Raw genomic sequence first — 14,061 nt, 5'->3', positions numbered from 1 at the left:
GGATGACCTGAGAGTGAGTAAGTTTAATAACACATTTTTAGTCATTGAATCATTGACTCACTTGATTTATTTTGAAATGCAGATTCATTCATCAATATAAACAACTTTACTGTCTGTTTACTTGGAGGCTTAAAGCAACTTTGTTTGAACTATGTTTGTTGACGAAATAGAGAATCAGATGTGTTTAGTGTTCCCAAAAAGCACGTACCATATTTTTGTCCCATCTATTGCTCCGGTCATCATTATGTTCATCACTGCAATTTTGAGACTGATCCCATATTTATATGTGGATGCCACTTCTGAAACTTTGCAGCATGTAAGTCACCACTAGTTCTCAAATTTTGAATAGAGCCAACACTGGGTGTGCGCAAATATTTTTTCACAGTTGCGTGCAGGAATTTGCAAATGCAGGGTCATTCAGGGAATCCACTGAGTAACATATTCTCAACACAACTAAAACACCCTTAAAAAAGAATAACATACAGCGCACAAAATTACGTTATTTTATTTATTTAGCATTTTTTAAGCTCATTTTGAGAAACTGTGTCATGTTAGTAAGTCTTTTAGAAATACTTTTAGTTGTTTTTAAACAACTTGTTTGGGGTTGTTCATGTTTATTTTTGTTTATGATTTCCATAAAATGTATAATTTGTTTAGTGATTCGTGACACTTTATTTTGACTGACAAATCATTATGACCTACTCTGTGCATTAGGTGCTGTTCTCCACTAGATGGAGAATATGCCATTACTGTAACACAAGATAGTTGTGTGAACTATTTCTTTAATGATTCATCTTAAATATGATTAAATACAGTCCGAAAGTCTGGATGTTTGTGTCAAAAGAAGCACAATTTTAATGGTTATTTTCCAAATATTGCATTTTAATTTTAAAGCAGATTAAACAAAGCCATTAAACATCTGTTAACATTCACATAAGATAAAGATAAAGAGGATCTAATAGTATTTTTTTTTTTTTTTGCTTAAGTAAACATACAGAATATATATTCTCTTTTTAATAGATAGATTGATTACATATAAAGATAGATTTGCAGCATCATCTAGTCCTCCATTTTCTCAGTCCACTATCTTCTTCAGACCTGGAGGAAAGATTATCATGTTTTTTTTAAACAGCACATAAGCATCATATTAACATGTCATATAATTATTAGGGTTGTACCATTCAGACGGTTTTTAATCCAGGGTGCTTTTGGATCTGAACATAACTTTTCCTTCTCTGTGTAGAATCTGCAGGAGATAAATAAACATGAAGTGAAATGAACACAATATCATATACATATTAACTTCTGTGAAATAGAGAGAGCTTACATTATAGCATCCACACATGGACTCAGAGCATTCTGATGCTTGTATCCCATCAGTTTAATTGAAGCAAGGATTCTTCCTCTTGACACTTCCTTAAAGCAGCTCACGCCAACACGAGTGGGACGACAATCTGAAAGAGAGATTGAGATTGAAATATCCATTGAATTTATATTGTGTGTATACTCTTTATGAGTTTATATATTTTCGTCCACACAAAATTGAAATTCTGTCATCATTTACTCAACCTCATTTCTTTCCAAACCTGTATGCATTTATTTATTATATAAGACATTGAACAATTTTGGAAGCTAAGCAGTTTTGGTTCCCCTTGACTTCATATTTTTGGTCCATACAGTGGAAGTTAATGGGAACCAAAACTGTTACCAAAATTCTGTAAAATATCTTATTTTGTCTTCCAGAGAAGAAATGAAGTCATTCAGGTTATTGGGAATGACATGAGTCAATTGCAAATTGCAATTTGCACTGTTGGTTTGGCCTTCAAACATCAATACTTGTCTGAAAACATGTTGGTGTGAATTAAATGAATCCAAAATGCTAAATCTGAGTATAAATGTAAAAAAAAAAAATGTCATACAAATACAAATTCAGCATTAAAAAAATCCCAAAACTTACAGTTGTGTTGCTGTGCAGTAACACACACAAGAACCAGCATTATCAAATGCAAAGCATACCACATACATTAAATTAGTTCAGGGGTTTAGCTGAAAACGTAACGAGTTGAAGTGTTGAGTTTCTGTTTTGGTTCTGTGGATTGAAAAAAAAAAATATTTTTTATTTTTCTGAAAAACATTTCTCATTATGTATTATGTTTAATATCATTCTTTTACCATCATGTTTCTCAAATGTAATTTTTGTAATTATTTTCAGTTTTGAAATAAATTGGCCAACTGCTCTGTCTTTTTAAGTTTAGTTACAATCCAGAATATTACAGTAATATATATATACTCTAAGAACAAAAAATTATGTTCTTGTAATTTGAATTTTAATGGACATTTTCTTTAACCCTAAAACACAACACACTATAATGTGTAATTAAAAATGTGTGGGAAAAAAAATCAACATGGAATATTTCCTCATTTTAACTTTATTTCATTTAATGTACACATAATAGACATTTGCAAAATGCTAATTAATAAATGAGCACATAATTAAACATTTACGGACAGTTTTAATATTACATTCATACACTGTAAGGGAAATAATAATAATAAAAAAAGTTAATTTGTTGAATAAAAATCAACCCCTGGGACATAAAAGTGCCTGCAGCTGAAGGAACATTTAACTATTGTGTTTTTAATATCTAATGTGGTTTATGATGGTTTTTTTTTTTTGGTATTGACATTAATTAAATGAATCCAAAAGTACTCAAGTATATATTGTACCAAGTTACTCATTCTACAGTATGTAATATCAATAGCGAAATAAGAAAAAAATTGTGCACTGCCAGTATCAAGTCACAAAGAAAAGTAAAGAAATGCTAAAGAGAAAAGATGTCTTGATGTTTAAGGAAGGGCCTCTTGAACACATTTGGAAACGTCAACCACAAGTAAAACCAGTAGATGCTGATCAGAGTTTATTTGTAATTTCAGATTACAGTAATTCATTTGCATCATCATCATCATCATCATCATCAAAAAAAAAAAAAAAACATTTTTTTTAAATAATTCTTTGTTCTCATATAAATCAGTCTAAAATTCACTCAGACTTGCGTCAGCCTTTTTGACACAAGTTAATGACACAAGTCCATTGCTTGTATGTTGAGTGAAATATATTTCAATGTGAAACATAAAATATAATATTTAAACCACAATTGTTACAAAAAAGTTTCACTGTAATTCAGTTTCTGAATAGATTAAGAGCTGTCACTGTCAAATTGTCATAAATACTCAATTTAAATGTGCATAATTGACAAAAAAAGTTCCAAAATACTACAGCAAAATCTGTTCAACTTTATTGCTTGTTGTAAGGTCTAAATACTTTACTACATTATTATTTTAAATCTAAGACATTGGTGACTGATGAGCTGTCAATTTCTTGTGTAGCTCCTCCCACATGAGTTTGGTCACTAATAGATGATGTTGGGGCTGCTGTGGAAGTCAGGGGTTTGTTTGTTTGAGGTCTGCTGTAAAAAAACAAAAAACAAAAAAAACAATAGATTACTATCATGATTGCATCACAATATATGTCATAAGTCTTTTATTTTGTTACTAATTCTGTTATGTTTCACTATAATTGTTAGGTTTAACTTACAAAAACTGCTTAACTTTCTCCTTCACCCATTTTTGTTTAGGATCACTGCAGAAATATCCCCGCTTCGTCTCAAAACTGTCAAAGAGAATGAAAACATTGAAAACACAGAAATGTAACTGTAACAGATCCTGTAGATTTCTTATCATGACATGTTTTCTTTAGAAATGAACTGATACTTACATGACGGCCCTCACACATGTAAGACTTCTACGTTGAAGTGTGATATTGAGGATGGGATCGGTCAGCTTGGCTGTGGAGACTTTAGTGCAGCATGATTCTTTCACTTTTTGTTCTTCAGCTACAGTAAAACAAAAGAACTGGATAAACCTCAATATTCTGCATTGTTCCATCAGACAGAATAATTTATGAACAGTTAAAGCTCTTCACCTGTTGTAGTCCAGATCACAGATGCAATGACCAGCGCAACAGCCAAACTCCTCATGAGGGTCCTGCGTGTCTCCATTGTCAGAGTCGATCTTCAGTGCTCACTTCTGGAGTCAGAGAGAATATATTCAAGACTCTTACTAGCTCCTCTTAAATACTCAATAAAGCGGAACTGCAGGGGTTGCATCCTGTCCATTGCAGCCACATTTATTTTTGTAGATGATTTCATCACTGTTCTTTGCATCACGGTATCTGGATTTCCATGTAGTTTATTTTGGGATTGGACTCATTTGTCATAGTAGGTGTAAATGTCATGCTCAATCAAAATATGTAAATATAGATGAGTGAATCTCTGTTTGAAAAATGCGTATATGATATTTAATTTCAAACCTTGCTGTCATTTAATTGATTTGAATTCAGTGAATGCTGAAACAAGAACTTTATTTCAAATAAGCCAGTTGAACAAATGAGCTTACCAATAGTTTTTTTCTTCTTTTTCTAATTCAGTAATTTAAATATGTTTTATCTTGTAAAGTTGACATGTTTTCAAATGAAGCAAATTAGGAAGGAAGAGGTGACATGCCACAGTTACTTCACCAAAGAGGTTTGTTGGGGAGTTTTGTTAGCTGGTGGAAAGGCATGGGTCAAGTTTTTCCTTTTCACAATATTGTCACACTCACTGCTCCATACTGTCAGATTCTTCTGAAATTCAAGACACTGTTCCAGTTTATCATGAAGGCATCCTTTACTGACAGATTGGAACACATTCATGACCGGAAGTCTATTATATTCAAATTAAATTATATAAAAATGATCACATGAATGGGATATAGGCAGAACCCCCCCCCCCCAAAATAAAAATAAAAATGGTATTTACCCAAAAATCCATTTTTAAAAAGTCCCAGCATTCCTCAAAATACATATTTTTATTTTTAATTCCACAGATTAGCAAACCAGGGGGACTACAAACATGAAATTGTCCAGCCATGTTTCTTCTTGTTTCACGGGAGTATAAATATGAGGTAATACAAAAAACATATTCCCTTAATCATCCATCACAATGAGTAAAACCAGAGAATATAGTTTAAGGGCCCTATGTATAAAACCACTCAGAGTGAAAATTTACTCTTAAGTGTGTCAAAACTTTTACTCTTATTCCTAGACTTCACATAAGGGTAAAATAGTACCCTGTGCAGTTGTATACTGAATCTTTAATGTTGCACGTATTTTTTCTGCCGGAGGTCCTGGACATCTTCAGGTACCCAGTAACATGGATTCTGTCAACTGCCGACAGATAAAACAACAACAACAACAACAACATCAAAAAACACACTAAATCTGTGCAAAGAGTAAACTCTGCAAGAGTCTGAATATATGGAAACAAATCTAAAAGGTCAGTACTCAAGTTTATAATGTACCAACTTACTCATTCTACACATTTTTTTTAGGGGTGACCCCAAATAGTCGACGAATTGATGTTTTGATTCGAGGAGCCTGATTCGACTACACTCAAAAAAATGGTTTTCCGGCACTGTTCGTTTTACACATATATGTTTTGTTAAAACAACACAAATATATTTAGTTTTCCGACAAAACACAATTGTATTGTGTTTAATCAACTTAAAATGTTTAATTTTAAATTTTACTTAATTATCAATCGTTAAAGTAACGTAAAGGGTTTAATTTCGTGATTCAAAAAAAACCGGAAGTGACGATTTCCAACGCATTTGATGACGGTGTGGAGGGGAGCAAGAGGTATCAGTCAGGTAAGAAAATCTAAAGTTTTTATTGTGTTAAGTCAAAGTCTTTAATTTCTCTTAGAGTTTCTGTTTTGAGGTGCTTTTGTTTTGCAGTCTAGTATTGTGTAATCGGTTTATTGCACCGTTAATAGATGATTTTGAAGCGTTGGGAGATGTGAAAGCGCACGACTCTCTGTAATGTATTTACTTTAGTATATATATATATATATACACTAGGGCTGAAACAATTACTCGACATTATCGACAACGTCGACGATAAAAATAAAATTTTCAGCAAATGTTTTTGAGTAACGTTAGTGGTTTGATCTCGTATCTGCCTGATTTGAAAGCCTGCATTAATGCAGTTTGACCAGTGTGGCGCTGTAGCGCAAGATTGTAATACACTCTCCTGATTCAATTAAAAAGAAGAAGATAGCACTTCAGTTTGAGGCAAACCGACCCGATCCGAACCTTGGATGAATATGTAAATATATACTGCACGCCTTCCTCTCAATAACTGCATAAACACAACAACAAACTGACCGCGATGTAAAAGCAGCTCTTAAGAACACAGAGATATGGATGTTTGCACGAACTCTGAGGTTCTCCAGGCACTCCAGTAAAGAAAAGTCCAGTCACGTTTATTTATATAACAGTCCTTTATGCAATCGATAGCTTTTCAATATTAAACATGAAAATACAGAGTAAGTGTCGCTAGAATTATAACTTGATTTCCTTTTATAAAGCAGCTCTCCGGTATGGAGCTAGCTAATAATAAAATCATTTTATAAGTGGGGGAAATATTTCATTAAAGTCTTAGTTCTGCGCTAGATCAAACCAAACTGTTTTGATTATCATAACCCAATAAGGTATTTTAAGAGAGATTGTATTTATTAATAAAATGTTTATCCAAAAATAAAACGTCCTATCACTTACCTTTACTTTATATTATACATATGGCTTACAATAAGAGATGTTAAGAGACAGAATGATTTGTCATTCAGCTACTTCCTCATATAACTAATCAAATGGCGAATAGGAGTTTCTCTCTTATCTCATTTTGTGTGCCAAATATATTTGTATAAATTAATTGTATTAGTAATACATAATGACTTTAAAAAGTGGAAGTAATTACCTTTATTTGTTATAATATGTATATTTTAACTAATTTAAAAAGATAAATAATCAATAAATGTCCAACCATGAGATGTTGACCGAGTTTTGAGAGCCCTGGCTCAGCACAGTGGGAGTATTTGAAGCTTTGTTTATGAACATGGCGGTGTGGTCATACAATGACTTTAAACCGGACACTACTCTGAGCTGTTCACATTATACATATGCTCCAGATATGTAATCAGGTCCTTCTTTAGGAATGGTAAACATGACACTATTCATCACTCACACAAATAAATCACTTAATATTTTGATCATTGAATTGGTTTTTGCTGTTCAATTTTTTTTTTTTTTTTTTGTAACACATTGCACTTCATGTGTACAGGTTTGTGCAGAATTTGAGACATCCAGAATTACCATAGGCCCATTAGAATCAACAATCTTTGCCAAACTTGATTCGGACTGCAAAATTTACGAAGATGTTTTCATACTGAAGAAGAGACCTTGGACAAATACTGAAACCCTCTTGGTGCCCACTACACAGGTAAGAACAACTGCACTCAACACAACCTTGTATTAAAACATTATTCTCTCACTGGTTACTGGAAATTGACAAAAAAAGACAGATAAGATAAGGTTTATTAATACAATAAATACAAAATATGTGGTATATCTATAAACTGATAGATTTATTTTGATGCAAGGCAGGGGTGTCCAGACCTGCTCTAGGAAAGCCAGTGTTCTGTGGGGTTCAGCTCTAACACACCTGCCTGGAACTTCAGGTAAGACTTTTTTGTTTTAAAATTCCCAAGAACCTTGATTAGCTGGTTCAGGTGTGTTTAAATGGCTAGATCACCCAAAAATAAACATGTCATTATTCACCCTCATGTCGTTTCAAACCCGTAAGACCATCATTCATCTTCAGAGCACAAATTATGATATTTTTTAAGGATGCCCCGATCATGATTTTTCATGGCCGATACCGATTTCTTTTACAAGCAAACTGGACGATTTTTTTTTTTATCTTTAAGCAACAAACAAGAAGGAAGGACAGTCCACAGTCTACAGTCCAAAATTGAGGGAAAGCTCAATAAAGCCCCTTTCACACTGCGATTCCGGCAAATACAGATCCCGTAACGACACGTGACATCAGGGCGTGACGTGTAATGTACGAGTCGAAAACATTAGGCATGTAATACTTTCACTGAATCTGGCGAACGATCTCGGTGTCACCGTGGAAAGTGAGGAACTAACTGATCTCTGCTTCATACAGTTTGCACTTTTTTTTTTTCAGTGAACGTTGATCTTCCTTCAAAACAGCCAGTAAAAGAGTCACACGATAATGTCATCACTACGACACGGCATTAGATCTGGCTTTTGTTCACACAGCGCTTGTCCCGGGATTGAACCCAGCAATGTTACTACGTCCCCGACCCGAGTTCAATGCTGGAATCAATCCCGGGATGTGTTTGCTTTCACACAGAAGTAATGTAGTCGGAGCACGCGGGCGCACTTCCGGAAAAATCGGCTGAAAAAAATTCCAAAGACCGGCCGATTACCAATTGCGTATTTAAAGCAAAAACCGTCTGGTTTCCAATTTATGGCCGGTCAATTGGTGCATCCCTAATATTTTTATGAAAATGCGAGAGATTTCTGAACCTCCATAAAGGCTGCAATGCAACTGAAATGTTCCCAGAGTCATAGTAAGGACATCAGTAAAACAGTCCATGTGGCATCAATGCTTCAACCACACTTTTACAAAGGTACAAGAATACATTTTGTGCAAAGAAAACAAAAATAGCGACTTTAATCAACAATTCTTCTCCAAGTCACATATTCTGCCATTATGGACAGTAACAAGAGGCATGAACATTGCTTTCCTCTGCGTGTAATCAAGGCTCAGTGCAGGCGTGTTGTAGGTCAGCAGCACCATGTGCATGAATTATTTACGTGCTGTTGATAATGGTGGAAGATGCGATTTGGAGAAGAATTGTTGAATAAAGTCGCTGTTTTAATTTTGTTTGCACAAAAAAGTATTTTTGTTTACTTTGTAAAATTATGGTTGAACCACTGGTGTCACATGGACTGTTTTACTGATGTCCTTACTATGTTTCTGGGTCTGGGAACATTCCAGTTCTGTTGTTAACCATACAGGGTCCAGATGTGTAACATTTTCCATTGTAATGTTTGTTAGAATCCCATCTTGACTGCTTGCCTGGATTTCCCATAAGAAGATGAATGACTGACTTTTTTTCATGTAATTTTAGAAAAAAAAAACAAAGGCTAAATTTTGTTGTTTTCATCTTCAGACTAATGAAATTGAAGTATCCAAATGAAGACCCTAGCAGTATGGAGTATATGGTGAGTTCAAGGTTAATAAATTATTTGTTAAAGTTAATACACAATAATTTGAGTTCTCCATGCTTTTAAATACTTCTAGGATACAGACGTTGCCAGCAGTCAGGAGGTGATCCAGAAGACTCATGGGAATCTATTTGAAGCTGCATCATTGAAGACAGTCCAGCAGAAGTTGGAGTTTTAAAGGATAAAGTTCTTCAGGACCTATAGCAGTTTACAGTCTGTAAAACCATGTTACTGGGACTGATTTATGGACTGAACTTGAGCAACCCTCCTGAACTCAGGTACACATTTGGAATACTGAAGAAGTTATTTCTGGAGCCACTTCCTGTTCCTGGAATAAGGTTTGATTGGTTGCCCATGAATGCCAATTAGAATTGTATTTGCTATTTTGTGTAATTTTGTAATGTGGTTTAAACTGTATTTTACTGTGTGTAATTATTTATTGCTTGTTTAACAAATACACTTTGATCATTTGTGACATCTTGTCTTTTGTCTCATTACAAGACAAAACATACAAAAAATGCTTTGTTGAAGGGAGTAACTTCAAAAAGAAAATATTGTGTTAAAGTAACTAGAACTAATTGTGTGGAACCACTGTCCATAATTGAAATGAGTAATTTGAAACAAACCTCCTTATGTTGATAGAGTGAAACAAATTTGGCTAGATTGTAATAAACCAAAACATGTTGAGTTAACTTAACCAGTTTAAGTTGAAGCAAAGTCAATAAATTGAGTTGGTTGAACATTACTATTTCACATAGATTCTACCTCATTCAGTTGTGTTGTCACAACACAAGGAGTTTGCATAGATTCAAAAAATGCCATTAATGTTATCAAAACACAATTTGGTTGTGTGGAACCACTGTCCATAATTGACTTAAGTAAGTTTAAAGAGTCATTTTTTTGAGTGTACCAATCTCACAGTCGAATATTCAATGGGTGTTATTGATTATGCCATTTTGACTATATGGGGGAGCTCAAATGTCTGATTTCACAGAGAACTACCGGTTTTATCCCAATAAGTTAATATGCAGCCTATTATGATAAAGCTGTAAGAATCTGAAAAGGAAGATGCTTCAAATTAATATTTAAAGTGAATGAATAAATCCAACCACTATAGATTTGTGTTTCACTTTCTGTGACTGACAGAGGAGCATCTTGGCGACAAACTGACACAGGCAGAGACTGGATCTTTTCGAACAGATAGGGTACAAGTGATTTCAAAACATTTCAGCTGGTGTATATATATAGTGGGTATATTATTTTTCATATATAAGTTTTGAGTTTTGAGTCATTGTAGTGCAACGGTGATATCTCTTCAGCGCACAGCGTGAGCAGGTCAAACTACAATGCAGAATATTCATAACTATGACTGGGACTGTTATATACATACTATTATAATGAGAAGACCACTATACTAAAACGCTATGAATTTTTATAGTTTAGCTGCCGTGTTTCAGTATATTTTTTTGTGAAGAACGCATCCACAAAATGAGTTCGCATTCAGAGCCCTGCAGATATGTTCATGTGCATTCAGCCCTTTTTGGTCTTAATATTAATGTTATATTGTATAAATAACGAAGCGTATTCTACATGATATTATGAGTTGAATCCCACTGATTAAAAACTTGCTATCAAATGCTTACTCTACTGGTCATCTTCAGCGCACGCAGCTCAAAACAGAAATGCAGAAAAATTAACTGCTAACGTTTAGACTAACGTTATAATGAGAGCTATTGTATATTATTACACTATTGTAAAAATAATGATAAAATAAAATAGTTAATAGTTATGGTTTCGCCGATGTTAAGTGTTAGCTATCTGTTACTCAAAACATAAATTATGTTAATAAATTACGTAATTATGTTAGTCAATGTCTGACTTGACTCTTGTAAATGTATTTTGCAACCCCCCCCCCCCCCCCCCGTCCCTTCACCACAAAATATATGATTCGGCTATCAGTCAAATATCGACAAGATTCAAAAATTCTAATTCGAGTTCTTAGTCGGGGACTCCCCTACATTTGTTTGTGGAGAAAAATTTACAAAATAGCACAAATACAAAAATTGTGCATAGCCAGCAACAAAAAATGACAATAAAAGATGAAAAAGTCTTAAAGGTATAGTTCACCCAAAAATTATTTTATTAATGACTCACCTTCATGTCGTTCCAAACCCGTGTGTGTACGTTCTACTGTCCATGTCCAGAAAGGTAAGAAAAACATCTTCAAAGTAGTCCATGTGACATCAGAGGGTCAGTTAGAATTTTTTGAAGCATCGAAAATACATTTTGGTCCAAAAATAGCAAAAACTATTCAGCATTGTCTTCTCTCATGTCTGTTGTGAGAGAGTTCAAAACAAAGCGGATTACAAAAGGAATAAACCACCCCTTACAATCCTATCAAAATTTTAGTCGGATCTGGCCAATTCAATCTGATTGACGTGTTTACATGTGACTTTTTTATTCTGATTGTGCTTCTAGTCCTATTACGATTGGATTAGTAGTGTCCATGTACTGTAAATGCAGCTACTGTCAAAGGTACAAGATATTAAGGAAATATGAGATATGGATTATAAATGGAATTTGTGCCATACATGAGTTTTTATTGCTAAAAATAATCTAATAGCTTTGTTGTTTCACATTATGTATTAGTACAAATTGACCACATGAGGAAAAATGCTGCACAATAAAGAGTTGCAGTATGTTTATTAGGGTGAAGTTAAGATTTTCCAATGTGTCTTGGGCCAGTCCATCAAGCCTTTTAAATTAAAACTAATAGCATTTTCACATGTTTTGAAGTGTGTCATTTTGCAAACAATCTAGGAATTATGCAAATTAAGTGTGGTGTTTGGATAATTGTTATTTTTATATTTTGGAAAAAAAAGAACCCGGTTTTCAAAATTGTGTAAACAACTAAAGAAAACTGTAAAGGCAAAGTGAACAGTTGTTCATGTTGTGAACTGTAGGACTTTTTTATTCCATAGCTGATGATAAACAGCTTATTGAAGTTTTGCAAATATAAGATGATTCCCATCTACACTGTAAAATAAGAAAAGTTGACTTAACTTAAAATTACAATTTGCTGCACAGCTTTTTTGAGTTTACTCAACTTTTAAACAAATTAGTTCACTTAACTCAATTCACTGAGTAAGGTCACGTCTCCCAAACTTAAGATCTTTTGTTCAGCTGATTGAGTTTTTATAGTTAAAAAACAGAAAATTATGTAATTTCAACTTTTAATGTTATTTTCACTTGACTTAATAAAATACGTTCAGTTGACTAAAAATGTGTTTTTAAACAGCAACACAATGTTAAAAAAACTACTACATGCTTGATATTTTGGTCCAGGTTTTATTTCAAACCAGCAGCAACACATTGGTAACTTTAGCCACACTCAATCTTAAAAAAGCAATTAGATGAGTAGGCAGAAGAAGAAGAAGAAGAAAAAAAAAATATTCAAAGTGCTATCTCATTCATCCGGTCCTAAATACTTTAAATGTTCTATGTTTAACATTTTAAATTGTAAACACTAAACATGTTACAAAACGAGAAATATAAGTGCAATTTAAAGGAGTACGCTGACTTTTTTTAGCTTATTCACCATATGTGAGGCTCCCTTGTCTGTTCAATGTTGGCATGCTTCATTGCACATGCGCAAATTTCATAGTCGTTACAGTGCGCATGCTCCAACCTCCAACCCAACTTGAATGCTTGTTAACTTGCGTTTACAAATTGAATTTACAATTAATTCTAGGTTGGTCCAACGATTGTTGAACCAACGTCTTTTCACTAGTTATGCCAACATTTTTGCACTTAATTGTCCAGTTAACTCAAATATAATCATTAGTCTAACTTTTTGTGAGTTGGATTTTTTACAGTGTAGAAACATACAGGTGTTGAGGTTCTTTCAATCGCATGATCATACGGTATACAGTAAAAGATGACCTTTTTGTGCTGATTTTGTGTGGAAAAGTGCACTCCTGCATAAATGTGAGATTTTAGAAGATCTGTACCGAAGACTGGTGTCAGAGAAAGGGGACAGGTGGGGGACCACTTGCCAATATATGTGATCAAATGGAACAATGTGCATTCTACCATTCCCAGAGCAGTCAGTCAAAGATGTCTGTTTTCCTTGCCCTTACTCCACTTTTCTCAACCCCATTGAGTTTTTCTGAGTCTGGAGATTGAAGGTTTTTGAACATCGTCCACAGGACCAAATGTCCCTTCGGGATGCATTGGATGCTGCATGCCAAGACATTACAGCTGAACAATATCAGAAGTGGATAAGGCATACCAAAATATACTTCCCAAGATGCCTTGCCAGAGAAGATATCTGGTTCTTCTCTGGTTCCAAAGAAGCATGGAATTAACTGTTTTCTCAGCTGTGTGTTGTAGGTGTGTTGGTGCATTAAGAGTTTAGAAAAATTATTAGAATTATTGAAAAAAATGTCATTGCAATCATAAAAAACTGTAAAGGAATAGTTCACTGTTAATTTACTCACCATCAGACCATTCAAGATGTAGGTGACTTTTTTGATTAGAACAGTAAAGATTTTTAGTTGTAATGATATTCCTTAGTGATTAAAAAAATGGAAGTTGGCAGCTCGACGTTTTTGAGAATAATATAAAGCATATCAAGGAAAAATAGGGCAAAATCAGACATGTTTAGTGTTCCTAAAAAGCATGTATCATATTTTTGTCCCATCCATTGCTCTGGTCATCATTATGTTCATCACTGCAATTTTGAGACTGATCCCATATTTATATGTGAATGCCACTTCTGAAACAGCATGTAAGTCAGTTTTAGCAGCATAAAAAGTAAAAAAATAATTATTTAAATTTTGAATAGCGTCAACACTGGGTGTGTCG

At 33.9% G+C, this 14,061-nt stretch overlaps 1 protein-coding gene and 1 long non-coding RNA gene across 5 annotated transcripts in view; one reads left to right on the top strand and one right to left on the bottom strand.

Moving 5' to 3' along the window:
• Positions 1 to 989: 989 nt before the first annotated feature.
• Positions 990 to 14,061, bottom strand: part of LOC113079875 (C-C motif chemokine 12-like) — a 28,329-nt gene continuing 15,257 nt past the window's right edge. For 2 of the 3 annotated variants that reach the window (XM_026252101.1, XM_026252100.1), the window contains exons 3-4: positions 1,179 to 1,246; positions 990 to 1,098 (exon numbers count right to left, since the gene is read on the bottom strand). In XM_026252101.1, coding sequence (XP_026107886.1) covers positions 1,076 to 1,098; positions 1,179 to 1,246 — 91 coding nt within the window. In that variant the 3' untranslated portion in view covers positions 990 to 1,075. Of the gene's footprint in view, positions 1,099 to 1,178; positions 1,247 to 1,327; positions 1,420 to 14,061 lie in introns of those variants that run through there. The other variant, XR_003281771.1, reaches the window with a different exon arrangement.
• On the top strand, positions 5,512 to 9,670 carry LOC113079877 (uncharacterized). Of its 2 annotated transcripts, none has more exons than XR_003281772.1 (5): positions 5,512 to 5,745; positions 7,217 to 7,375; positions 7,536 to 7,613; positions 9,141 to 9,192; positions 9,272 to 9,670. It is a non-coding gene; the product is annotated as an uncharacterized LOC113079877 (long non-coding RNA). The 2 variants fall into 2 exon arrangements; XR_003281773.1 differs by lacking the exon at positions 5,512 to 5,745 and adding an exon at positions 5,951 to 6,202.

Source organism: Carassius auratus, unplaced genomic scaffold (genome assembly GCF_003368295.1).
Source record: "Carassius auratus strain Wakin unplaced genomic scaffold, ASM336829v1 scaf_tig00029710, whole genome shotgun sequence".
Classification (NCBI taxonomy): Eukaryota; Metazoa; Chordata; class Actinopteri; order Cypriniformes; family Cyprinidae; genus Carassius; species Carassius auratus.
The sequence above is the reverse complement of the archived record's forward strand: the minus strand, read 5'-3'. Positions and strand labels throughout refer to the sequence as shown.